Here is a 27637-nt window from a genome sequence, read left to right as displayed (position 1 = left end):
GCTTGACCTTTACTCTCAATCTGAAATGGAACACATATATCAAATCTGTTGCCAAAGTTGCTGGAAAAATGGCGGGATCCTTCTACCGTTCCAGCAGATATCTCACTGCTGATGTAATTCTCTACCTATATAAAAGCCAGGTACGGCCAACGATGGAGTACTGTTGCCACATCTAAGCTGAAGCTGGTAGAAGCTTAGTGGAGGATGCCCTTTTCTCTTCCCTGCAACCTCTTTCCCACAGAAGAGACATTGCGAGCCTGTCTCTGCTTTATCCTTATTTCCATGGCAGGTGCTCGTCTGAGCTTCAATTTATGCCCCCCCCACCAAACTTTCACAAAGAACACTTGTCTAGCCAGAACTACTACCAATAGTTTCCCACACTCTTAATCTGTGTCTAAACCTAAATGTAGATTCCATGAGCAAAGCTTCTTTCTTAGAACTGCACGCCTGTGGAACTCTCTTCCATTGGCCTGCTTCCCAGCTGACTACAGCTTGATTGTCTTCAAGTCCAATGTAAACAAGTTCTTGATGAACCATCCTCCTATGTAATCCAACTTACAAAAATCCCACTACCTATGTTAAAACAGTATAATCACATTGACTATTGTATACCCATTAACTCTTATCCTCAAGTGGCCTCCGGGCCTTAGTAAGTGGTGATTCCTGTGTAAAAAAAAAACCTTTTACAATTTTATATAAGTTAACTCAAATTTCCATTTATATTATTGCTCTAACTCGCATATTGAGCTTTTTTTTTTATCTGCTTGGGATTGTCTTATAAATTATTGATACCAATATTTAGTTGGACTTAATTTTTACAATCTGTAAGCGGGTGTTTCTAATGAAAGATTGGCAAGGGGGGACAGATTGGAGCTCAGATGAGCACTTGCCATGGAAATAACGATAAAACAAAGATATGCTCGCAACGTCTCTTCTGTGGGAGAGAGGTTGCAGGGAAGAGAAATGGGCATCCCCCACTAAGCCACGAAGTCTATTTTGTACTTTGTCAAGGCAGGATAGGCTGTTTTTAGCAGCTTCTACTCAGATGTGGCAGCAGTACTCCATCCTTGGATGTACTTGGCTTTTATACAGATAGCGAATTGCATCAGTAGGGAGATATCTTCTGGAGCGGTAGAAAGATCCCACCATTTTCCCAGCGACCTTGGCAACAGATCTGATGCACGTGCTCCATTTCAGATCAGGAGTAAAGGTCAAACCCAGAAGCTTGTCAAAACATGGAGCCTCCCCAAGACGAGAGCCATCCATTTCAATTGATGCCAGATGGGGATCAGAGTGTTGATGATGTAAAGATAGAAGCTTGGTTTTGGATTCATTAAAAGTAACCAGCCACCTCTTCCCCCACTGTGCCATGCACTCAAGATCAGAAGAGAGAGAATTTGAGAGAACCTTGTCACTTACGGCCTTTGATGTGTTGTCATAGATGGTCGTGTCATCAGCATAGATGTCAACGAATGATTTAAGTATGTTTTGGGAGATCATTGATGTAGATCAGGAAGAGAGTTGGGCCCAGGATGGACCCCTGAGGGACTCCAGCATTAATACTGTGGGCCTCTAATTTCTCCCCATCAACCACTACTCTTATGAACCTATCAGAGAGAAATGATTTAATGATTGAGAAAACATTTCCAGTAATACCGTAGCTGGAAATCTTGTGAAGTAGGCCCTTATGCTATACCTTATTGAAGGCTTTTGATATGTCAAGAGCAATTGCCCTGGAAAGGAAACCTTTGTCAAGAGATTCACTAATCCTATGTGATATAACCGTTAGCACATCTGCTGTAGATCTTGCAGAGCAGAAACCATATTGCATGTCACTAAGAAGGTTGTTTCTTCTGAGGTGGTTGACTACTTCTCTATTTAATATGGATTCCAGCAGCTTACTCATGACACACAGGAGATTTATTGGTCTGTACTGAGAGAGAGATGACTTATCACCTGAATTCTTAAATACAGGGCATACTGATGAGGTTTTCTAGGGTGTTGGAAAGCACTTCTCCTAAAGGCAACGCTTAAACAGTTTTGTAAGTATGGGGGCAAGTTCTGGTTGGAGGTTTTTCATCACTATAACTGGAATGCCATCAGGGCCAGTTGCTTTACTGGAATCAAGGTTCTTGATTAGCTTGGTGACATCACGCACAGATATTTGTATGTTGCATAGCATGTTGTCTGTTATAGGAGGAAATACGGGGAGTTGATGTATGTATTTGTATGTTGCATAGCATGTTGTCTGTTATAGGAGGAAATATGGGGAGTTGATGTATGTATTTGTATGTTGCATAGCATGTTGTCTGTTATAGGAGGAAATATGGGGAGTTGATGTATGTATTTGTATGTTGCATAGCATGTTGTCTGTTATAGGAGGAAATATGGGGAGTTGATGTATGTATTTGTATGTTGCATAGCATGTTGTCTGTTATAGGAGGAAATATGGGGAGTTGATGTATGTATTTGTATGTTGCATAGCATGTTGTCTGTTATAGGAGGAAATATGGGGAGTTGATGTATGTATTTGTATGTTGCATAGCATGTTGTCTGTTATAGGAGGAAATATGGGGAGTTGATGTATGTATTTGTATGTTGCATAGCATGTTGTCTGTTATAGGAGGAAATATGGGGAGTTGATGTATGTATTTGTATGTTGCATAGCATGTTGTCTGTTATAGGAGGAAATATGGGGAGTTGATGTATGTATTTGTATGTTGCATAGCATGTTGTCTGTTATAGGAGGAAATATGGGGAGTTGATGTATGTATTTGTATGTTGCATAGCATGTTGTCTGTTATAGGAGGAAATATGGGGAGTTGATGTATGTATTTGTATGTTGCATAGCATGTTGTCTGTTATAGGAGGAAATATGGGGAGTTGATGTATGTATTTGTATGTTGCATAGCATGTTGTCTGTTATAGGAGGAAATATGGGGAGTTGATGTATGTATTTGTATGTTGCATAGCATGTTGTCTGTTATAGGAGGAAATATGGGGAGTTGATGTATGTATTTGTATGTTGCATAGCATGTTGTCTGTTATAGGAGGAAATATGGGGAGTTGATGTATGTATTTGTATGTTGCATAGCATGTTGTCTGTTATAGGAGGAAATATGGGGAGTTGATGTATGTATTTGTATGTTGCATAGCATGTTGTCTGTTATAGGAGGAAATATGGGGAGTTGATGTATGTATTTGTATGTTGCATAGCATGTTGTCTGTTATAGGAGGAAATATGGGGAGTTGATGTATGTATTTGTATGTTGCATAGCATGTTGTCTGTTATAGGAGGAAATATGGGGAGTTGATTTATGTATTTGTATGTTGCATAGCATGTTGTCTGTTATAGGAGGAAATATGGGGAGTTGATGTATGTATTTGTATGTTGCATAGCATGTTGTCTGTTATAGGAGGAAATATGGGGAGTTGATGTATGTATTTGTATGTTGCATAGCATGTTGTCTGTTATAGGAGGAAATATGGGGAGTTGATGTATGTATTTGTATGTTGCATAGCATGTTGTCTGTTATAGGAGGAAATATGGGGAGTTGATGTATGTATTTGTATGTTGCATAGCATGTTGTCTGTTATAGGAGGAAATATGGGGAGTTGATGTATGTATTTGTATGTTGCATAGCATGTTGTCTGTTATAGGAGGAAATATGGGGAGTTGATGTATGTATTTGTATGTTGCATAGCATGTTGTCTGTTATAGGAGGAAATATGGGGAGTTGATGTATGTATTTGTATGTTGCATAGCATGTTGTCTGTTATAGGAGGAAATATGGGGAGTTGATGTATGTATTTGTATGTTGCATAGCATGTTGTCTGTTATAGGAGGAAATATGGGGAGTTGATGTATGTATTTGTATGTACAAGATTTATTCATAAACTAAATCAATCATAATGAATTTTGAAAAAAAAAATACCAGGTGCAAGGGTTGTGATATGGGCTATATTATCATCGTCAACATGTTCAGTTTATCACTTGTGTTGTATGCTGACATGTGTTGGATGGTTCTTTTGAAATTGACACTCAGGTTAACCTATCCCTGAGTTGATCTTTTATTGCTCATTCTTTCACCCCTCCCCATCTTTTTTTGGTCTTCCCCTACTAATAGAATTTGCTAATCGGTTCTACATCTATTAACACGAGATCAAAGTGTAGTATCTGTTCTTCAGATGCGGCACTTCCATTTCTCGTTCTCTTTCAGTGGAGGAGAAATACTTCACGACTGAGACAATTTTTATTTTTGTACCTTTTCTCCACGTTAAAAAACGACCCTGGTGTCTAACTCAGTCCCGTGGGGAGGCATTGTAAATAGGTACATCTATTAACACGAGAACTCACATCCATTCTTTCAGCGTGACCAAAACCAATGGCATGTCCTGATCTGCACACATCTCCCTATACTGCCCAAACTTTATTTTCCTCTGAGGTCATCAGATCTGATTCTATAAATGAAAAAATATATATGTAAAATCTATTAAATGCTTTTTCGTGATGTGTGTTAATTTTTCAAATTATTTCTTGATTGAAAAAAAAAATTTTTTTAAGAATATGGGTTCATACCTTCCCCAAGATTATTAGTGAAAGTGATGCAGACAAACTCCAAATACCGCATGATGAGTTAATTCACTATCCATGGTGGCACCCATGTACTTTTTTCAATATCTATGTATAAAGTTATGTTTATATGTTTGTACATTATTTATATGTACAGAATTTACTGTTAAACTAATTAACTGATCATTATGAATTTTGTTACACAACTGTGTTATAGGTGTTATAGGTTGTGATATGTGCTATATTTTAATTTTATGCAAAACCAGGTGGAAGCCTTTGTTAAAATTTAGACTCCTTCGACATTTGTAAAATCGTTACAATTAAACATAAACTAATATTTTCCATAGTTTTTACAGATGAGGAAACATAACATGGACAGCCCTTCCATTTGAAAATTAAAATATTTCAGATTTGCATTGTATTTGATTCAGTCATTAGACACCAATCAAACAAGATTTTCTGAATTTCAATTTCTTAAGACACCCTTAAGCTTAAGCCTTAAATTTTGAAACCTGTTCTAGAATCAAAATCATACAATGGATTTTGATTCAAATTAGAATAAGGATTCTAGATGTAAGGTTTAATGTTATTTTCATAAATCTTTATAATAGGACATAAATGTGGTACAAAACTTTTCTGTTGGAATTAATTTTACTTATCTTCTAGTTATATTAGTAATATATGTTTGGTACTTATACAGAATATGGGAATTTTCAAGGCAGTTTATGTAAAATGCAGAAAGGTCTGAACCAATGAAATTGCAGCAACCAACGTCATTTAAGAAAGCCTTTGCTATCATTGGTTCATTATTTTAAAAATATTTTGATATTTAGCTTGGAAAAAAATCGAACATTTTTTTTTTTTTAAATTTGCTATCAGTTGTTTGTTATTCAAAAAAATATTTATTCATGAAACACCTTACAATCAGTATTTTTATTAATTTTAATTTTCTTAAAGTTTCGTAAAAATTGTCCAATAATTAATTGTATTTTCTTTATAACAACAAAAAGGATATTTTCATTTTTTTCGATTAATTTTTCTTTGAATTTTCTTTGTAATAAACAGAAATATATTTATTCTTGAAAAAACTGGCCAGCATTTGCACGAAAAAAGAAAAAGGAAAAAGTTAAGGAAATTTTCGTTTGACACTTTCCAGCGTTTTACATAAACTGCCGGGAAAATCATGAAAGTACAATCCTTATTTTGCATAAGAAATTTTTTCTAATTTTAATAACTTTTTTTCTTTTTATTTTTTTAAATGTTAATAATTTACTATGGTTTATTTTTTTGTAGCATTATTAATGAACCATTCAATGTTTTTCTGCTTTTTTTTTTTTTTTTTTTAATTAAAAATTTTTCTTTTCCAAAACTTATTGTTTGCATCCTAGTGAGTATGGGACCTTTCTTTTCCAGTTTCTCGCAAAAGGAAAATAAAAAAAAGCTAAAAAGACCCTTAACATTTTGTTCACCGGTTGTGTCAGCCAAGGTGCTTTGTGAACCTGAAACTTGTTGTTCCCAACATACTGCCGGAAGATGAATAAGCTTGGAATGCATATACCCCAGAAAGACAAGGTATTCTATCCTCTATATTATCTCTATTTCTGTTAACTCATCAACTATGTTCTGTCGTCTTACACAGTTATACAGCTTGTTCACCAAAGTTATTTACTTTTCATTCTATATTAAAGAACAAGGTATGTATGTGTGTGTATGTATGCATGTATGTATATATATATATATATATATATATATATATATATATATATATAGAGATGATCATATTTATTGGCACGGTAAAATAAAAGTTAAATTTTGTCTAATAAATTCTAAAAAAGGGATTAAATTAAAGAAAATAACAAAGTATATTATGTATTTTTAACTGGCCTTTCCGATGCAGCAATCGGATTTTAGAAAAAATAAATAACAAAGGAACAACAAACATAATTGCAAAAAACCCTTGTTCAAAATTATTGGCACGGCTTTGTTTTTCTTTTAGTATCAGTATAATATCAATCAATTTCCGGTTTACGTGCTTTCTGAACTTTTTTATAGCCATATTATGCTTGTTTAACGCTAATTCAGTGAATAATTTTTTTCAGATAATTTTTAGATAGCGATTTATTTAAACTATTATAAGTGACTAAATTATAATTTTCAATCGCCATGGTTAAAACTAAGGAACACAGCGAAGACGTCAGGAAGCTTGTTGTAGCATGCCATACCAATGGGGAGGGCTATGATAAGATTTCAAAGAAGCTAAACCTTCCCAAATCCACTGTTAGAGCCATAATAAACAAGTTCAAATCGCAAGGCCACGTTATGAGTTTAGAGGGTAGAGGGAGAAAAAGGATTCTGTCCCCAAGAGATGAACGGAAAATTGTTCGACAAGTAAAACAAAACCCAAGGATCTCTGTTGGGGAGATTGTTGATGAACAGAGCACCTCTGGAGTGAATGTATCTCGACATACAGTTGGTAGAGTTTTGAAGAGAGCTGGTTTAAAAGCATGTCGTCCGAGAAAGACTCCCTTATTGAAGCCTATGCACCTGAAAGCAAGGCTAGCCTTTGCAAAACGTCATATTGATAAAGATGTTGCATTCTGGAAACGTGTTCTATGGACTGACGAAACGAAAATAGTTATTTGGCCATAATAAAGTGTCTTATATTTACAGAAAATCTGGCGAAGCTTTCCTGCCTAAGAACACCATACCCACAGTGAAGCACGGTGGAGGCAGTTTGATGTTTTGGGGATCCTTTGCTGCCTCTGGACCAGGGCGACTTGTTAAGGTCACAGGTAGCATAAAAAAGGAAGATTATGTTAAAATATTGGATGAAAACCTGAAAGACTCTGTTAAAGAGCTCTCACTTGGTCGTCGTTGGTGGTTCATGCAAGATAATGACCCAAAGCATTCGGCTAAACTGACTAAGAAATGGCTTCAGGACAATCATATTAATGTTTTGGAGTGGCCATCACAAAGCCCAGACCTTAATCCAATTGAAAATTTATGGAGAACATTAAAATTGAGGGTAATGCAAAGGAAGCCTAAGAATCTTATTCAATTGAAGGATTATTGTCAGGAAGAGTGGGTTAAAATTACTACTGAAGAGTGCAACAACTTGGTTGTAAACTATGAAAAGCGACTGAGGAAGGTAATCAAGGCCAAAGGCTATACAATTGATTATTAAATAAATCGTGCCAATAATTTTGAACAAGGGTTTTTTGCAATTATGTTTGTTGTTCCTTTGTTATTTATTTTTTCTAAAATCCGATTGCTGCATCGGAAAGGCCAGTTAAAAATACATAATATACTTTGTTATTTTCTTTAATTTAATCCCTTTTTTAGAATTTATTAGACAAAATTTAACTTTTATTTTACCGTGACAATAAATATGATCATCACTGTATATATATATATATATATATGTATATATATAATTTATAACAGTGAGAATGTGTGTTTGTGAAAGGACAATTCTCAATCTATATATTCAACAAATTTTTTATATACAAACTTGGAATTTGGTATATAGAGTATTCAGACGTCTTTCTTGTGGAAAACTTTTAATCGGTTTTCATCTGGAAAAAAAGAGCTGCTAAGGCATCAAAATTAGAAAATTGATACTTGGGGGGGGGTCATCGAATTTTTATTAGTTTGTCAACTGTTTCACGAGGTTTGAAAACACTTTTTAAAGATCATATCAAGCTGGTCTAATGGTTATCGTATTTGACTCATCGTCTCTAGGTTTTGGTTTCACTCTCAGTTTGAGTATTTTTTTTTTTTTTTTACTTACAAGAAGTGAACTGTTTAGAAAACCAATACTCACACGTCTCCGTTTCTTTCCATTTTCTTTACTTCGCTTTTTTAAAGAATTTTATGTTATGTTTAATACTGGGCAGTTCTAGTATATATCTATAAAAGTGAGAATGTGTGCGAGTGCAATTCTCAACCCATATACTCAACGAATTTTTGATCTACAGACTTGAAATTTGGTATATAAGGTATTCAGAAATGTGGAAAACTTTTTAATCTGTTTTCATTCGGGGGGGGGGAAGGGTTACTAAAGGGTCAAAATTGAAAAATTGGTATACTTGGAAATCATCGGAGTTTTATCTATTTGCTGTTTCACAAATGCGTATGCATGAATCGTTCATGTGACAGATTCCTTATGTTAAGAATTAGTAGGTTTGAAAACATTTTTTAAAGGTCATATCAAGCTGGCCTAATGGTTATCGTACTTGACTCACTGTCTTTAGGTTTTGGTTTCGATCATAATACTCGCATACACAGGTCTCAGTTTTTGTATGATTTTAAAATATAGTATTTATGCTAATTTTACGACTGGGCAACGCCGGGCAGCCTGCTAGTGTGTGTGTGCATGTAATATATATATATATATATATATATATATATATATAAACATCAGAACATCCCTACAGGGATCAATCTGTTTTGACTTTGTTAATCATCTCATCAAAGGTTCAACAACAGTTAAAATAATAAAATGAAACGTTAATATAATTAATAAATAATAAATAAATAAAAAAAAGTATAAAAAATTTTATAAAAAAAAACAATAAAAAAAGGGGGTGTGAGAGGAAGAGGGTAAACAGTATAAATGTGGAGGGAGGGAAATTGGAGGACTACAATGATTAAGGTGATACAGGATTTGCCATGGTGATTATCACATGGTAGACATAAGTAACATGGGTTAGGGGGTTTGCCATGGTATATAAGCTATGAGTTTAATAACGTGTCCTATGTGGAGATGTACATTTAATATTAAGAAACAAAAAAACAAAAATAGCATTTGTATAAGTAAAAATCATACTATATATATCTATATATATATATATATATATATATATATATATATATATATATATATATATATATATTAATAGTCAGATGTTACGTTTGCATTCAAAAAGATTAATTTAAATTTTAATGATATTAAGCTAAAGTTGCTTTTTCGCCTGTCGATTAAGAAGTCCTTTAATGAATAAAACAAATTTCTTAGACACTATTTACCATGACAAATAACACTCTACCCGAGAGCTCAGCTTTCAAACTTCTTGGCTTGATATTCACAGGCAACATAAATTGGAAAAAATACATTGAGAACATTGCAAAGGCCGCTGCAAAAATAACAGGAGGTGGGCTCCCTCTTCTATGCTAGAAAAATCTTCTACTCTTAGTTTCTTCCTTTGGCCTGCTATACTTTGGAATTTCTTCCCTGTTCCCTGGCTGTATTATCTTGCAGAAATTTAAACGCTCAACTCGCGCTGCTCAACTCCCTACAGTATCTGATCCCAAATAGTAGCCTTCCATGTTCCAAGTGGCGATATGACTTGTTTGAAAAAGAATATAAGAAATTATATATATCTCATGTTTATTTATTGCAAATTATAATAATCTAGTATATATATATATATATATATATATATATATATATATATATATAAGTAAGAATGTGTGTGTGTGAGAGGATACTTCTCAATCTATATACTCAATGAATTTTTCATCTGGAAAAGGGCTGCTAAGAGGTCAACATTGAAAAATTGGTTCCTTGGTGGTAATCGGATTTTTAACTGTTTCCAATTGTTTCACAACTGTGCGATCACGAAACATGCTAGCTTCCTTATATTAAGTATAAGTTGGTTTGAAAACACTTTTTAAAGATCATTTCAAGCTGGTCTAATGGTTATCGTACTTGACTCACTGTTTTTAGGTTTTGGTTTTGATCTCAGACTAATTTTTTTAACTTCATTTTTTTTTTTTTTTTTTTAAAGAATTTAACGTTGCGTTTAATACTTACAATATAATTCTTTATATTATAGACAAGTAATCTGCATTAATTAAAATACAATTTTATGCGTATTTTACGACCAGGCAACGTCAGGCAGCCTGCTAGTTTATATTTTTGTTAACAAATAAATATTTTTCTTACTCAAACATGATTTTCAATATATTATTTTCTTTTAAATAAATAATACAAAAGTTCTAACCGTTTTAATAGTTTTCTGAACAAACTATTGTATTATAGACGAGCTGGTTTTTCCAACTAGTTATTGTTGTACGATGAAAACATTAAAATGGCTGAGAAAAAAGTGTCTTATAAAAGTTGTACAGAACGTTCCGGTTACCGCAATTAATATAGATTTTTTTTATTCATCAGATTTGTTGAAGATAAACGAATTAAAATGATGCAGAAAACTGATTATATTTAGAAAACTGACCATTTTAATGCATTTTAGTTTTAAGCAAAGTTGAATATAAAAAAATGCATTGGATGGGAGGGGTGCAATTCACCCCCCCCCCCGCCATAACCACCACCACTTTCTCCACAGAACTAATCATTCATCTTTTTATATCGATTAAAGATAATCTTGACAACATGATTGAAATCGGGAAAATATAAAAGGATAGAAAAACCAAAATCAAATAGCGACAAGAAATATCTGTTCAAAATGTTTTACAGGTCTGTAAAATGTGAATACTCGTTCTGGAATTACGAGGGCAATAAGTACATTATTTCAGCTTCTGAATCGATTATAAGTTTTTGAAGCAGAATCTTATCTCTTGTTTTATATACTGCTATGTGTGCTCATAGGTTTCAATTAGATTTATGTGTGTTTATAGGTTTCAATTAGATTTATGTGTGTTTATAGGTTTTAATTAGATTTATGTGTGCTTATAGGTTTCAATTAGATTTATGTGTGCTTATAGGTTTCAATTAGATTTATGTGTGCGTATAGGTTTTAATTAGATTTATGTGTGCTTATAGGTTTCAATTAGATTTATGTGTGCTTATAGGTTTCAATTAGATTTATGTGTGCTTATAGGTTTCAATTAGATTTATGTGTGCTTAAAGGTTTCAATTAGATTTATGTGTGCTTATAGGTTTTAATTAGATTTATGTGTGTTTATAGGTTTTAATTAGATTCATGTGTGCTTATAGGTTTCAATTAGATTTATGTGTGCTTATAGGTTTCAATTAGATTTATGTGTGCTTATAGGTTTCAATTAGATTCATGTGTGCTTATAGGTTTTAATTAGATTCATGTGTGCTCATAGGTTTTAATTAGATTTATGTGTGCTTATAGGTTTCAATTAGATTTATGTGTGCTTATAGATTTCAATTAGATTTATGTGTGCTTATAGGTTTCAATTAGATTCATGTGTGCTCATAGGTTTCAATTAGATTTATGTGTGCTTATAGATTTCAATTAGATTTATGTGTGCTTATAGGTTTCAATTAGATTTATGTGTGCTCATAGGTTTCAATTAGATTTATGTGTGCTTATAGGTTTCAATTAGATTTATGTGTGCTTATAGGTTTCAATTAGATTTATGTGTGCTTATAGGTTTTAATTAGATTTATGTGTGCTTATAGGTTTCAATTAGATTTATGTGTGTTTATAGGTTTTAATTAGATTTATGTGTGCTTATAGGTTTCAATTAGATTTATGTGTGCTTATAGGTTTCAATTAGATTTATGTGTGCTTATAGGTTTCAATTAGATTTATGTGTGTTTATAGGTTTCAATTAGATTTATGTGTGTTTATAGGTTTTAATTAGATTTATGTGTGCTTATAGGTTTCAATTAGATTTATGTGTGCTTATAGGTTTCAATTAGATTTATGTGTACGTATAGGTTTTAATTAGATTCATGTGTGCTTATAGGTTTCAATTAGATTTATGTGTGTTTATAGGTTTTAATTAGATTTATGTGTGCTTATAGGTTTTAATTAGATTTATGTGTGCTTATATGTTTTAATTAGATTTATGTGTGCTTATACGTTTTAATTAGATTTATGTGTGCTTATAGGTATTAATTAGATTTATGTGTGCTTATAGGTTTCAATTAGATTTATGTGTGTTTATAGGTTTCAATTAGATTTATGTGTGTTTATAGGTTTCAATTAGATTTATGTGTGCTTATAGGTTTCAATTAGATTTATGTGTGCTTATAGGTTTTAATTAGATTTATGTGTGTTTATAGGTTTCAATTAGATTTATGTGTGTTTATAGGTTTCAATTAGATTCATGTGTGCTTATAGGTTTTAATTAGATTTATGTGTGTTTATAGGTTTCAATTAGATTTATGTGTGCTTATAGGTTTCAATTAGATTTATGTGTGTTTATAGGTTTCAATTAGATTTATGTGTGCTTATAGGTTTCAATTAGATTTATGTGTGCTTATAGGTTTCAATTAGATTTATGTGTGCTTATAGGTTTCAATTAGATTTATGTGTGCTTATAGGTTTCAATTAGATTTATGTGTGCTTATAGGTTTCAATTAGATTTATGTGTGCTTATAGGTTTTAATTAGATTTATGTGTGTTTATAGGTTTTAATTAGATTCATGTGTGCTTATAGGTTTCAATTAGATTTATGTGTGCTTATAGGTTTCAATTAGATTTATGTGTGCTTATAGGTTTCAATTAGATTCATGTGTGCTTATAGGTTTTAATTAGATTCATGTGTGCTCATAGGTTTTAATTAGATTTATGTGTGCTCATAGGTTTCAATTAGATTTATGTGTGCTTATAGATTTCAATTAGATTTATGTGTGCTTATAGGTTTCAATTAGATTCATGTGTGCTCATAGGTTTCAATTAGATTTATGTGTGCTTATAGATTTCAATTAGATTTATGTGTGCTTATAGGTTTCAATTAGATTTATGTGTGCTCATAGGTTTCAATTAGATTTATGTGTGCTTATAGGTTTCAATTAGATTTATGTGTGCTTATAGGTTTCAATTAGATTTATGTGTGCTTATAGGTTTCAATTAGATTTATGTGTGCTTATAGGTTTCAATTAGATTTATGTGTGCTTATAGGTTTCAACTAGATTTATGTGTGCTTATAGGTTTCAATTAGATTCATGTGTGCTTATAGGTTTCAATTAGATTCATGTGTGCTTATAGGTTTCAATTAGATTCATGTGTGCTTATAGGTTTCAATTAGATTCATGTGTGCTTATAGGTTTCAATTAGATTCATGTGTGCTTATAGGTTTCAATTAGATTCATGTGTGCTTATAGGTTTCAATTAGATTCATGTGTGCTTATAGGTTTCAATTAGATTTATGTGTGCTTATAGATTTCAATTAGATTTTTGTGTGCTTATAAGTTTCAATTAGATTTATCTGTGCTTATAGGTTTCAATTAGATTTATGTGTGCTTATAGGTTTCAATTAGATTCATGTGTGCTTATAGGTTTCAATTAGATTTATGTGTGCTTATAGGTTTTAATTAGATTCATGTGTGCTTATAGGTTTCAATTAGGTTTATGTGTGTTTATAGGTTTTAATTAGATTTATGTGTGCTTATAGGTTTTAATTAGATTTATGTGTGCTTATAGGTTTCAATTAGATTTATGTGTGCTTATAGGTTTCAATTAGATTTATGTGTGCTTATAGGTTTCAATTAGATTCATGTGTGCTTATAGGTTTCAATTAGATTCATGTGTGCTTATAGGTTTCAATTAGATTCATGTGTGCTTATAGGTTTCAATTAGATTCATGTGTGCTTATAGGTTTCAATTAGATTTATGTGTGCTTATAGGTTTCAATTAGATTTATGTGTGCTTATAGGTTTCAATTAGATTTATGTGTGCTTATAGGTTTCAATTAGATTAATGTGTGCTTATCGGTCCCTATTAGATTTATGTGTGCTTATAGGTTTCTATTAGATTTATGTGTGCTTATAGGTTTCGATTAGATTTATGTGTGCTTATAGGTTTCAATTAAATTTATGTGTGCTTATAGGTTTCAATTAGATTTATGTGTGCTTATAGGTTTCAATTAAATTTATGTGTGCTTATAGGTTTCAATTAGATTTCTGTGTGCTTATAGGTTTCTATTCGATCTATGGCTCCTGAATATGACCTTAAACTATATCCAATGGTGAGGCCCTAGCTTGCGGCTTTGAGGAGTGTGGAGCCACATTTAATTGCCATTGTTCCCAGGTCTACTCTGACCCGAAGTGGTAGTACTTGTTAGGGTCCCAACTATGGGTTAAATAGAAACCAACTTGAAACAAAAAACAAATATTCTATTAAAACATTTTTATTCAAAATCACTGGATTCGACATTAAATAACCTGAAAAGGGTTGATATGCCGTAAAACAAAAACTACCAACCAATCATTAGATTTATGTATGCTTGTAGGTTTCTATTGGCTTCATGTGTGACTAGTGGGGTTGCCCGACGTTGCCCCGGTGTTTGTAGAAGTAGATTAGGCAGGCACCCGTGACGCGAATGGGGAAAAGGAAGTGAATGAAAAGCTGAGATCTTACAGCTATGCTACGGTGCGAGAGAAAGTGAAAAGCGTTCAAATTTATCGATGTCGATCGAAAGGTTGCCTTAAAGTGAATAAGTTAAGAATCACGCAGGTGCAGAAACGAAGGTTGGCTGCAGGCCAGTTTCTGCTTCCCTACGATGTTGGGGAAAACCAGCTCCCCCCAAATGAATAGCAATTGTCTGATATGAAGGGTTTTCCCAACATTGATCAAAGTTAATTGCCTTTTTGGACTCCCGGCTTGAAAGCCAGGCGGCGTCTACTTCACTCCGAATTAGTTTTGCTTTTACATGAAAAAGACGAACAAACATGCGAAAGGACGGAAGAGAGTGAATTTTATAAAAGTTGATCAAAATAAATGTAGACACACTGTCCGCTCGCAAATTTTACATATTATAATCTAGGAAGTATATAAAAAGTTCTCCAAAATAGTAACCCTCTCGAGACCCCCCGCCCCTCCCCGAAAAAAAGCCTTTTTTGGACATACAAAAACATGTGCGGCACTTTTGACTTTTATATATAGATTAAAGGTTTCTATTATTTTATGTATGTTTATAGGTTTCTTTTAGATTCATGAACAGACATCTTGCTGCTCAACTCCCTACATAGTATTGCTTCAGCTTATGTCCCTTACATCAGACTTGAAATGTAATATGTAGGGGATTCAAACTTTTGAAACAAATTCCATATGTTTTTTAGTCGGTAAAAAATAATTGCTCAAAGATAGAAATTGGAACTTGACGTGAGTTGACTAAACATTTATCTTCTACTCATGCACAGATATGCATTTATACATTTAAGTATGTTAATTTTAAAGTTTTGATATGCATATGAACGTAGCACAGATGGTAATGAATATCGCTTGAGAGCTGAATGTTTTGGTTTCGATTCTTGCTGATGGCACCCAAGTCGTATTTTTTAAACTTTTGAAATCACTATTAGATATTGGGTACAATATAATAATCAATAAAAAATGGCTCAATAATAATAAATATGAAATCTGCATAAATTAAAATATCGTATTTAAGTTTGTTCTGTCCAGGCAATTTCATACGGCCCCCTTGTATACATACATACAAAATAGGAGTATAAAATTAGAAATGAATAACACCAAGCATTAATTTATTATGAACTATTTAGAAAATAGTTATGCAAATTAAGTATTCAAATAACTGTCTTTAAACCAGTCGTAGACTGTATAGAGAATTACAAAATTTTTGTTGCATTATTGATTATTCAGTTTCAATATTTGTATGCACATGGTTTACTCCTTAACAAATAATCAAGATTCCCAGTATTTCAAATACAGATACACGTACCGACAAACGTTTTCAAATATCCATTAACAGCTGAACTTTTGTAAAAGCAACATCACCTGATGATGTCTCTAGTTATTTCTAACTAGTTGACTGAAACATACTCATGAATGTGTAGCGATACCTAAAGCTATATATCAAATGGAGTATAAAGAATGGGGAAAGCTTCTTTGGCACTTCAGTAGGACAGGACCACGGAACCAGTTATCGCCCTCTGTTCTTTGAATAAGAAGCGACCTCTATCGGTTGTTCTGTGAACCTCAAATAAAACGAAGGTTTCCGAGAATGCAAAAAAATATAATGCAATAAGTAACACAAAAACATGAAAATTTAAACATTTATTCTATGAAAAAAAAGTATCAAAATGTAATTTTAATGTTTTAATGATTTCTTTTCAATGAGTAATTTATAACTGAAAGTAAAATAAATATGTCCAAAGCATTTATAGATTTTTAAAAATTATTTGTGTGTCTTTTTTTCACAGCAGGATTGTATAAAAATATATCAGAATGTAATTTTAATTTGACAATGTAGCAAAATATAATTTTAAACTATAAAAATGTAGCGACATTTACTTTCAATTTTTTAATATTTATATATATTTTTTTTCCTTCAATCAATGATTTTCATTAAAACCTTGTTGGAATATAGCACAAGAAAAATGAGTTATCGACCTTGTTGTTTGTTTTTTTTGGCCATTCTTCAAACTAAAATACACACATTTGCCCCATGGTCCTCTCATACAAAATTGTCGATTCTTTATATAGACACTTATATCATTTCCTTACTGAATTGACAAATTCATATAGATCTATATTTATTTTACGCCGTCTTAAAGTAATATATATATATATAAGCAAAAGTACCCGTCGTTGACTGGGTTCAAAAACGGCCTACAGAAAATGGACTCTGATTTATGAAAGTATGATAGGTTATGAAAAGGAAGGGTTGTAAAGAGATAGCTTCGAATTTGGGAGTATCAAAACCAAACAATTATGATGAAAGTAAAAATAAAATAGATAGACCCTATAATTTATTATACCATATCTGTTCACACTGAAAAACTTATCACAATATTCTGTGGATCTATATTAAAAAACCTTGTTAAACTTTGTGACATATTTCCATTCTGTGGAGGTCAGGCGCGAACGAACACCCCATAATTTTATTATACCATATTTCTTCAAACTGAAACATAATTATCAAAGTATACTTACGCAGATAGATATGAAAAGTCTTTATTAAAGTTTGTGCTTATTTCTATTATATAGAGGCCAGGCACGAACGCAGACCCCACAATTTTATTATACCATCCCTATTTAAGTTAAAACATACTTATGAAAGTATTATGTACGAGGGGCGTGCAATAAGTAATGTCCCTGACCCACATCCCAAAGCAGTAGAGCAACGAAACTTGGCACAGTTATTAGTCTTTCTCTACATAGGAACCACCCAGAGTTATGCATTTCTCCCACCGTTTGATGCAGCTCTGGAGACCGTTTTTGTAGAACACCCCAGGTTGGTCCTCCAACCACAACATGACCTCAGAAATCAAGGCTGCATCATCTGGGAAACACTTTCCTTTCAAAAACAACTTCATGGTTGGGAAGAGGTGAAAGTCAGAGGGTGCAAGGTCAGGAGAGTAGGGAGGATGGGGAGGATTTCATTACCACACGCCCGTGCTTTTGATCTTGTGACATGTGAGTTGTGAACCGGAGTGTTGTCCTGCAGGAGGAGGGTACCTTTGCTGGTCTTGCCCTGCCTCTTGATTTTGATAGCTTCCCTTAATTTCCTCAAAAGTGAAGCATAATAGACTCCTGTAATTGTGGTACCCTTTGCCAGGAAATCTCTCATCACTACTCCGTCCTGGTCCCAGAAGACTGTGAGCATGACCTTGCCAGCGGAGGGCTGCACTCTTGCCTTCTTTGGAGGTGGTGAGTCCAAGTGCTTCCACTGCATTGACTGGGCTTTGGTCTCTGGATCATAGTGATGGACCCAGGTTTCATCCTGTGTAATCAGTCTTTTGAAAAACTTTGACTCCTCTTCTTGGCACATCTCCAAATTCATCTTCGAGCACTCGACGCGTTCTCGCTTCTGGAATGGTGTGAGCAACCTGGGAATCCATCTGGCAGACACCTTATGCACATGCAAATCGTCATGAATGATAGTTTCCACAGACCCTGTACTAATCTTGACATTTTGGGCTATTTTGGCGAATAGTACTGCGCCAATCTTCCAAAATGGCAGCCTCAACTTGATGGACAGATGCCTCATCAATGGCAGAAGGGGAGGCGACCAGGTCTGGGAGCTGTTTCCACAGACTTCCGGCTATGTCTGAATTCACGATTCCAGCCTTTTACAAGGTCATATGATGGGGCATTATCACCATAAGTTTCTTTCATTTTATCAGAAGTCTCCTGTGGTGTGCGTTCTTTCAAATACAAAAACCGGATCACTGCTCGACATTCAACAGGCTCCATTTCACACCTGACTCAGTGCAAACACCTGTAAAACAGAAACCACAATTAGTTCAGAGCTGTAATTTGCCACATAACCTGTAGAGATATAAATCATTGCACATGCAAAATTTCAGTTAGATTAGACAACTGGAAGTGGGTCAGGAGCATTACTTATTGCACACCCCTCGTATATCTATATCAAAAACATTTGTAAACGTTTTTTTTTAATTTTTAAATTTTTTATTTCCATACTTTGTGGACCAGGCGCGTACGCAGACCCCACAATTTTAATGAGTCATCATTATGCCAGATCAAACATACCCATTCCTGTGTCTCGATACATCTTTTATCATTATATGTGATCAGTTTTCTATAATAGTCAACCATATAGTGTTACATGATAAGGGCTGTCCCCTTTTTATGCAAGTATAAAAAATAGGGAATCAGTTAAATGTAAATATGAAATAGGATAGTCAAGGATTCGAACTTGCGAAGCTATACTTGGAATTGAGAATTCCAATCATAAGTTAAAATAAACACAGAATGTTATAACTGGAATGTCCGGTTAAATTTTGGATTCTATTAAAATATTTAATAAATACAATTTGGATGGAAACTATTTACATTCTTAGAAAGAAAAGATAATAGAAATTTGGGTTACAGAATTAACAAATAGGTTAAATTCATTTATGAAACAAAGATAATAGAAAATGTTATTGTAAAGTGATTTACGTAAAATTAGGTTAGAGAAGGATTCGTGCCATGGACCTCATATACACGTGCTCGGTCGTGCAATGACGTCATGAGTTATGAATTTAGTTAGATAAGTGAGAATCGGAATCAGTCAGTGGAGAGAAGCAGAGAGGTTCAGATCGATTCTCCGTTAGAGTCAAGGCACCCTCTAGAAGTGAGAGGCTTTTAGAAATAACCATGTAACAACTTTGAATCCCTGAGATAAAATCATGTTCGACCGGTCGAAGAAGAAATAAACGTATCATCATGTGTTTTTGTATCTGCGTCGTCGTGTTGTTATTCAACAGAAAAGGTATTGTCGATTTATGTTATAAGAACCTTGATAAAATCATCATCTAAAATATGTGTCAGAGTATAAATGTTATAGAAACACTCCCATTCACAGAACTGTCAAAAGTATAAATGTCAAACTATCGGTATAGCTGTCTATATATCAAATCTTCTCCAAAATGTATTTATATTTCCCTCTCTTTATATAAACTTGTTAATGTCCACATCTCTTCTCTAACAATGTTAATATCTCTCATCTCTTCTTACAACATGAACATCTCTTACTCAACACTAATCTCTCGTAAGACTCTCACAAAGGACAATACAAATACATACGTCAATTTTTAATAATAAGACAGTACATAACAATAGGAGCCTATTTGTGACCAGACACACACAGACGTTCAGCTTTATATTATATATATATATATATATATATATATATATATATATATATATATATATATATATAGTTTTTTGGGGGATTTTTTTTTTTTAAATATAATTGGATAATTATATTATATTTAAAACAAAAAATAAACAATATATATGCGCTCTCCATTTGGGGGTACCAAACTGGTCAAAGGGAAAATTATTCCCAACTCGCATTTAGGTAAAAATGCACTTTCGTATAAATAATTGAATTTATTCAAAACATGTCGCAAATACAAATAAAATCGCATTACATTTTCTCTCTAATGGCCTCGTCTTGAAAATAATGTCTGTAGTTTTTTCGTGAAATATTTCCTTGGTGAAAATTATTAATCTTAAACAGAAATAAAAATTTTGAATCGTTTCTCAGCTTAGACGAATGCCATTGAAAATAACTACGAATAAAAATGGAAGTAATTTTAGTAACAATGAAAATAGTTTGTAAGAATGAAACTAAAAATATGAAACATTTTTTTTTCATAATTTATATTTTCTTATGATTTAAGCAAAAAAAAAAAAAAGGTTACTAAAAATGTACAACTAAAAATTATGTATGATCAATGTACGACTAATTGCCGCTGCTGCTGATTAAAGCAACTTCGACCCAGGCGATCAGCTGGGTCCGTCAGCATAAAATATCGTAAAACAATTTTGTAATAATTAGTCGTACATTGATCGTACAAAAATTTTAGTCGTACATATTTAATAAAATCATCTTAAGAGAGACTATTAAAAAAATAATTTTTTTATATGAATCTAGAAATACCTTTGCCATAAAAAAATAATCTCTCGACTGAAACTTGTGAGTAAATTAATACCACAACGGATTTTTACAATATTTTGTGCTGATAAAGTTCATTCCTATCAAAGTTGCTTTAATTACAAATCAGCAATAGGAGCAAATAATCATACATTATTTAGTCGTACAATTTTTACTAAACCTTGTTATGGACGACCAAAATCCAGCAGGACTAAATGTTCAATTCGGCTCCTGATTCAAGCAACTTTATACGTCGTTTCTATGTGACAAACAACAGGAGCATTCAATCGTACATTGATCGTACATAATTTTGGTCGTACATTTTTAGAAACTTGCAAAAGAAAATATTGAAAAAAATGTAGAAAAATGGATAACATTTGCAAAAGAAATAACCAAAAAAAAGTAAAGAATTGTAAAGAAAAAAAAAAAGGAAAAATTGTAAAGAAAAAAAAAATTGTAAAAAAAAAAAATCAAAAACAGGAGTTTCGCAAGAAAAAAAAAACTTGTTTAAATTCAAGTTGAAAAGTTTGTTTTATTCTTGTTTGAAAATTAATTTTGTCTTTTTCTTTTTAATGATTTTTTAATTAAAAAAATTATTTTTAATTTGAGGAAAACTCTTCATTGGAATAGTTTAAGGTAAATCAATTGAAATATTTATCTCCATTAAAAGATCATTAGGAAAACAGTTGGATCATTCTACTTCTCCATAAATAACTCAATCCCAAAGCAATCGTTTCTGTATCAGAATCAAATACATTTTAAGATGGAGTATTTTTGCCACATTTGAAAAAGGGACTCTTTCCTGCCTTACAAAATATAAAACCAACTTTGAAATCTAGCGAGGAATGTTCTATTCTCTTCCCTACAGCCCCTTTCACACAGAAAGATTGCTAGTCTTTCTCCACTCTATTGTGATTTTCATAGTAGGTGCTCGACTGAGCTGCAATCTTTAATTCCTTCAATCTTGAACAGTCACAGCAAAAACTCGACTAACTACAACAACTGAATAATTTTCCTTCATTCCTCTGAATGAACTTCCATGAACAGAGTTTTTTTCCCCTAAATTACCCATATGTGGATACCACAGCATTGCTTCCAAGTTGACAACATTATTGTTTACAAATTCGTGTTGAGCTGTCCACTGAATCAAATTCACACATTGTTTCTCATCCTCTAAAGGTGTTATTCCATTAACATCTCATTAACCCTTATCTTCGAGTGGCTTTTGGGTCTTGACAAATCATGATTCGTTGGTAAAAAAAAAAGTCTGCATGAGATAATCCAATGAATGGAAATGTGTGAATACGCCTCTATTATCCTCATCAATTTAACCTCCATTTTTACATACTGGCATATGTTGGACAACTTCAAGAAATTGGCTTCCAAACTAATCTTTGTTTTCTAATTTTTTGAGATGATGATAATTTGGATTATTGGACTACTATTCTCATTTTGAGTATTCACACATTTCCACTGATGAAATCTTATCATCGAACTTGGGAATTTTTGAATGGAACACTTTATTTAATCAACAGGTGGCAGCATGTTCTTTTCCATCAGACATGACCAGTTGTATTCTTAGTACTGCCCGCACTGAGAACTGAACCATCAGCCCATCCCCCACCCGAAAAGTGTTGCTGTGTCAGAATTTGCACAGTACTTCATTATGCCATGGTTCCTTGCGGACAATTTTTTGGATTGGATTTTTGTTTTTGGATGACCTATTTTCCATTTGACCTATTTTCCATTTGACCTATTTTCCATTTATCCAGATTTTCATTCTTCTTTCTCTTATGTTTTCATTAACCTTCCCCTACGAACTCGACCTCCTACCTTAATCATTCTACATCTACTCAAGAACTCCCATCCATTAAAATTCTGAATTTTTGAGATGAGGGCTGATTATTTATATTGTTTTGATCGGACTATTGTTCTCATCTTGAGTGTTATTTGTGTGACGTTTTGGTCGGGTTAGCCTTCGACCATCTTCAGACATGTTGATTATTGTTAGGAAACCAACATGCCCGAGGATGGTCGAAGGCTAATCCAACTCAAGATGAGAACAAGAGTCGATCAAAACGAGTTATACAAACTCTCATCCATGCACACATCTCTCTATTCTGTTCAGATTTAATTTGCCTTTAAGCCTGTCTTTAAAACTATCATTGCACATCTAGTGTATCATTCTTCTCCATGCAACACCTGTCTTCAAACCTCACTAGCTAGATTTCAGTTCCATACATCATCACACTGTGCCCATATCTGACAGACTTTTCCCTTGGACGATAAGGTTGTGCTGTTTAGTATTGGCAAAAGTCCCTAAACTTCCTCCGTCCATTCCTAATTCTTGCAGTTACATTTGCTGCATGAAGAATCTTTAATTACATTCTATTATTTTTGAATTGAAACTCATTTTTGGTTTCAGAAGAAAAAAAAAATCTTGATGCAAACAAAATGGCAGTTATTAATCAAGTTGAATTTTAAAATCGAAGACGAAGAATAGGATTTTCGGTTGGATAGTTGATCTGTAAAAGTGTTGGATCGTAAAAGTCTACAGATGGAGAGCAAATTTCTTATGTTTGACACAAAAAAGATTATGTATGGAAATGCTGAAAGATTCAATATTTTTGTGGAGCAATTCTGGTTTTTGATTGGTTGCTAGCAGAACGTGGCTTCACTTGATTGGTCAGTTCCTAATGCCAGTGTCTATGAGTAGAACTTTCCAATTTTCTGTAATCATACTATTTCATTATATCAAAAATATTGCAACATGTGTCATTTCTCTCCATGCAACGCATGTCCTCAACACACACTTCCATACATCACACTGTGTACACATGCCTGATAAAGTCTTCCCTTAGTAATAACAGAGGCTGCTGCTCAACTTATTTTTGCAATTGCGCTAGCACCTTCTCCACCCTGTGCTCCAATGGTGTCACTGAGGTCACAAAACTTTTTGGCAACCTCTATAGCTGTGCCATCTAGTTTTCATCTATCTCCACTGTTTTACAATTTTTGCACGTAAATGCTACCTGAATATCTATTTCCCGTTAGTATCACTGCTATTGTAATATTACTACTACTATTACTGGTTTCATTCTTCCGGTATGAACACCAATAACAGATTTAGTAAAGACTGGTTGTTGTAGTAGCAGTAGTTGTAAGCAGTCGGACATTCTAAGCCATAAAGAATAAAATCAACAATTGTTTTCATTTTCTTTGTTTTAAAACTAATCTCGCACTTGCAGACTTGCAGAGATTAATTCAGATTAGATTCTCGATACAACTGGTTGCGGCAACGAATGGAAAGTCTGACTTGTGCCTGTGCAGCATAAGGGGAAAAAAATGTACTTTTCATTTTGTTGATGAGTTGGGACAAACGTTGTAGTGGATGTGAATATCGTCCAAATCTGTTTGAAACTACTTGAATCATGGCCATAGCTATATTTGATCAAGAGTTCTACCATTCGGAGACTCTTACTCAACGCATGTTTCACCATTAGTCAAGTTTGGGGGGGGGGGTTGCTTCTAACGCTTCATTGTTATTGCTTCTAGAAAATTTCATTATAAATGTTAGTACTCCCATAGTGTTCTCCATCTTTCAGCTGACAATCATTTTGCCGCATTAACCCTTATCTTTGAGTGGCTCTTGGCCTTGATAAATGGTCACTCAATAGTAAGAAAGAATAAATATATACTTACTAAAGTTTCTCTCATATTGTGTTCATCGTTGCACTTGACCTGCTGAGCAGACTGACATGACCTAATATGTGAGCTGTTTCATTTAGTTTTTTTTCATTTTTTTATCTCAAGTTAATCATATGGAGAATCACCCTTTCCCTCCTTTACGTGATCGGTTAGGTTATAGGCATGGCCATCCCTATGACAACGTTCTGTCAAACTCGAGAATCATGGCTATCCCTGTAATTAACCTATATATAAGAGCTCTACCATTTGGAGACTTTGGTTGGAAGCAAGTTTTAGAATTGGTCAACAGATCTTTTTTAGCTGCTAACACTTCATCGTCAATGCTTCTAGCAAATGTTATTAGAAAAGGTGTCTAACCATGGTTATGATTCAATAAAAATTCTTTAAAAATTTTTTCACATAAACAAAAATCACTCATTGGAAAATACATTTGCTTACCTATCTCTTCATTTATCAAAATTTGTAAATAATTGTCGAATTTATCAATGGTTCATTGTGGTTGTTATTATTTAGTATATAAAACAGCAAACTAATCTTACAGGGGAATTTTTTTCTCTGCTTTTATCTTACAAAATTCATATCGACTTCAGTGTAACGTTACACACGTTCACATACGTGTTAACATGTAGACACCCGGGACCCACACGTTGTACACTCACTCACAAAAGAAACAAAGAATAGTAAACAGGAAAGAACTTCAACTTCTATTTCAGGTTTTAAAAATAGACATTTATTCCTCATTCTCCTACCACATGTAACTCCTCGTTACAGTTGTGATGTAACCCACGCCACTAATGAGATTGTCTCTCTAACATGGTCTTTCTCTCTCTCTTCGTAATTACACCAGCAAAAAATAGTTGCACATTAGCCTGGCCTGCTATAAGGATGGCCATGTGCATAATTTTTATAGCCAATCTTCTTAAAGGCAAAACACCGAAATTGGAAGCAATTGTTTGTGTGGATATACAATGTACACTAGGTATTCACGTTTTTGAATGCATTTATTTTTTCTGCGTGATCATATTTGAACAGTCGTACCTTTTAATCTCTGTCTCGAAATAATCCAAATATAAAGCACATATTTATCAACTTTATTTCTTTTGTTAAATGAATTAAACACAATTTTATTCATAACTTGAAAACAAAATTAAACGTTTCATATTTCTCCCATGAAAATTGATGCATAAATGACTATATTTGTTAGGATTTTAATTTTATATACATATATTACATAGGCTATGAGAGTGTCCATTAGGCTAATGACACACACTATTGGTTGATAAATTGCATCTCCATGAAGCCTAGTTGTATATAATCGGTAATTCCTGGCATAAATCATGATTTGCATGGTTTCTCAGGTTTCCATTTTTTTTTGCATTGAAATTTTAGCCATTATTTGTTTTCTTCTTATCTAAAATTTCTATACATTTCATTGGTGAACTACATTCGAACAATAACTGCACGCACTTGATATAAAATGCCCATTGAAATGAGCAGCAATTTTTTTTTTTTTTTTACACACACGCATATATGTGTGTATAATTTTTTGCATTTTTCTACTACAGTTTGGAGCATGTTTTGAAATATGGTTATTGTGACTAAAAGCAATTCTGATAATAAAACGTCTTTTCTTGTCGAAGAATGCACACAATCTCATTAGAATTCATGAGAATCAAATAGAAACGCATTCATTACATAAATTCGAACCATTTCAGTAAACTGCTCGTAACACTGCTATCTCACCTGACTCTTTTTCTTCTGATGGGATGATAAATATCTTCCGAGAGGTTGCTTGCAGTTTATAGTAAAGTAAGGTTGCCAACCCCTAACATTGGTGTTCACACACACACACACACACACACACATATATATATATATATACTAGCAAAAGTACCCGTCGTTGACTGGGTTCAAAAACAGCTTACAGAAAATGGACTCTGATTTATGAAAGTATGATAGATTATGAAAAGGAAGGGTTGTAAAGAGATAGCTTCGAATTTGGGGGTATCAAAACCAAAGCAAAATATGATGAAAGTAAAAATAAAGTTGATAAACCCCATAAGTTATTACACCATACCTGTTCACACTGAAATATCTATCACAATATTCTGTGGATCTATATTAAAAAAAAAAACTTGTTAAACTTTGTGACATATTTCCATTCTATGGAGGCCAGGCGTGAACGCAGACCCCACAATTTTATCATACCATCCCTATTTAAGTTAAAACATACTTATCAAAGTATTATTCCGTACATCTATATCAAAAACACTTGTAAACGTTTTTTTTTAATTTTTTATTTCCATACTTTGTGGACCAGGCACGTACGCAGACCCCACAATTTTAAGGAATCATCATTATGCCAGATCAAACATACCCATTCCTGTGTCTTGATACATCTTCTATCATATGTGATCAGTTTTCTATAATAGTCAACCATATAGGAGCTTATTCGTGACCAGACACACACACATATGCTCAGCTTTATATTATATTATATATATAATGACTATATCGCTGTAGTTTCCTAGATGTAAATCCACTTTTATTCTTGCAAGGCTATACAAATGCTGCCTAAAGGAGAAATGCTTCCCAACACGTTGGAAAACCTCATTAGTCTGCCCAGTATTTAAAGATAGTGGAGATCAGTCTTCTGCATCTCAGTACAGACCAATTAGTCTTCTGTGTGTCAGGAGTAAATTGCTTGAATCTACGATAAAGTTGTCAACCACATCAGCAAAAACAAAAGTGACAAGCAATACAATTTCGGACCGGGAAGATCTACTGCTGATCTGCTGACTGTAATTCCACATATCAACAGGGAATTCCTCTCTAGAGCAATAGTTTTTGACATATCAAAGACATTTGATAGAATTTAGCATAAAGGTCTACTTCACAAGATTCCCAATTATGGATTATCTGAAAATGTCTTTCTCCTGCAATGTTGAGCATGTGATGCGATGGGATGAAAATGGCTTCTATCTTTTTACCACCAACGCTCTAACCCTACTTGGCCCCAATTGATATCAATGGCTCTTGTCTAACAAGATTCTGGGACTGACA

General features: G+C 33.3%; 1 protein-coding gene across 3 annotated transcripts in view; it reads left to right on the top strand.

Moving 5' to 3' along the window:
- LOC145296652 (GTP-binding protein Di-Ras2-like) overlaps positions 1 to 27637 on the top strand; it is a 563663-nt gene that overhangs the window by 359479 nt on the left and 176547 nt on the right. For 2 of the 3 annotated variants that reach the window (XM_080142589.1, XM_080142588.1), the window contains one exon: positions 5987 to 6145. The exons of the other annotated variant lie outside the window; for it this stretch is intronic. In XM_080142589.1, coding sequence (XP_079998715.1) covers positions 6107 to 6145 — 39 coding nt within the window. In that variant the 5' untranslated portion in view covers positions 5987 to 6106. The remainder of the gene's footprint in view (positions 1 to 5986; positions 6146 to 27637) is intronic. 3 annotated transcript variants of the gene reach the window in all.

The sequence above is a fragment of the Euprymna scolopes genome, chromosome 17, assembly GCF_053919585.1.
Source record: "Euprymna scolopes isolate OS-2025 chromosome 17, ASM5391958v1, whole genome shotgun sequence".
Classification (NCBI taxonomy): Eukaryota; Metazoa; Mollusca; class Cephalopoda; order Sepiida; family Sepiolidae; genus Euprymna; species Euprymna scolopes.
The sequence above is the reverse complement of the archived record's forward strand: the minus strand, read 5'-3'. Positions and strand labels throughout refer to the sequence as shown.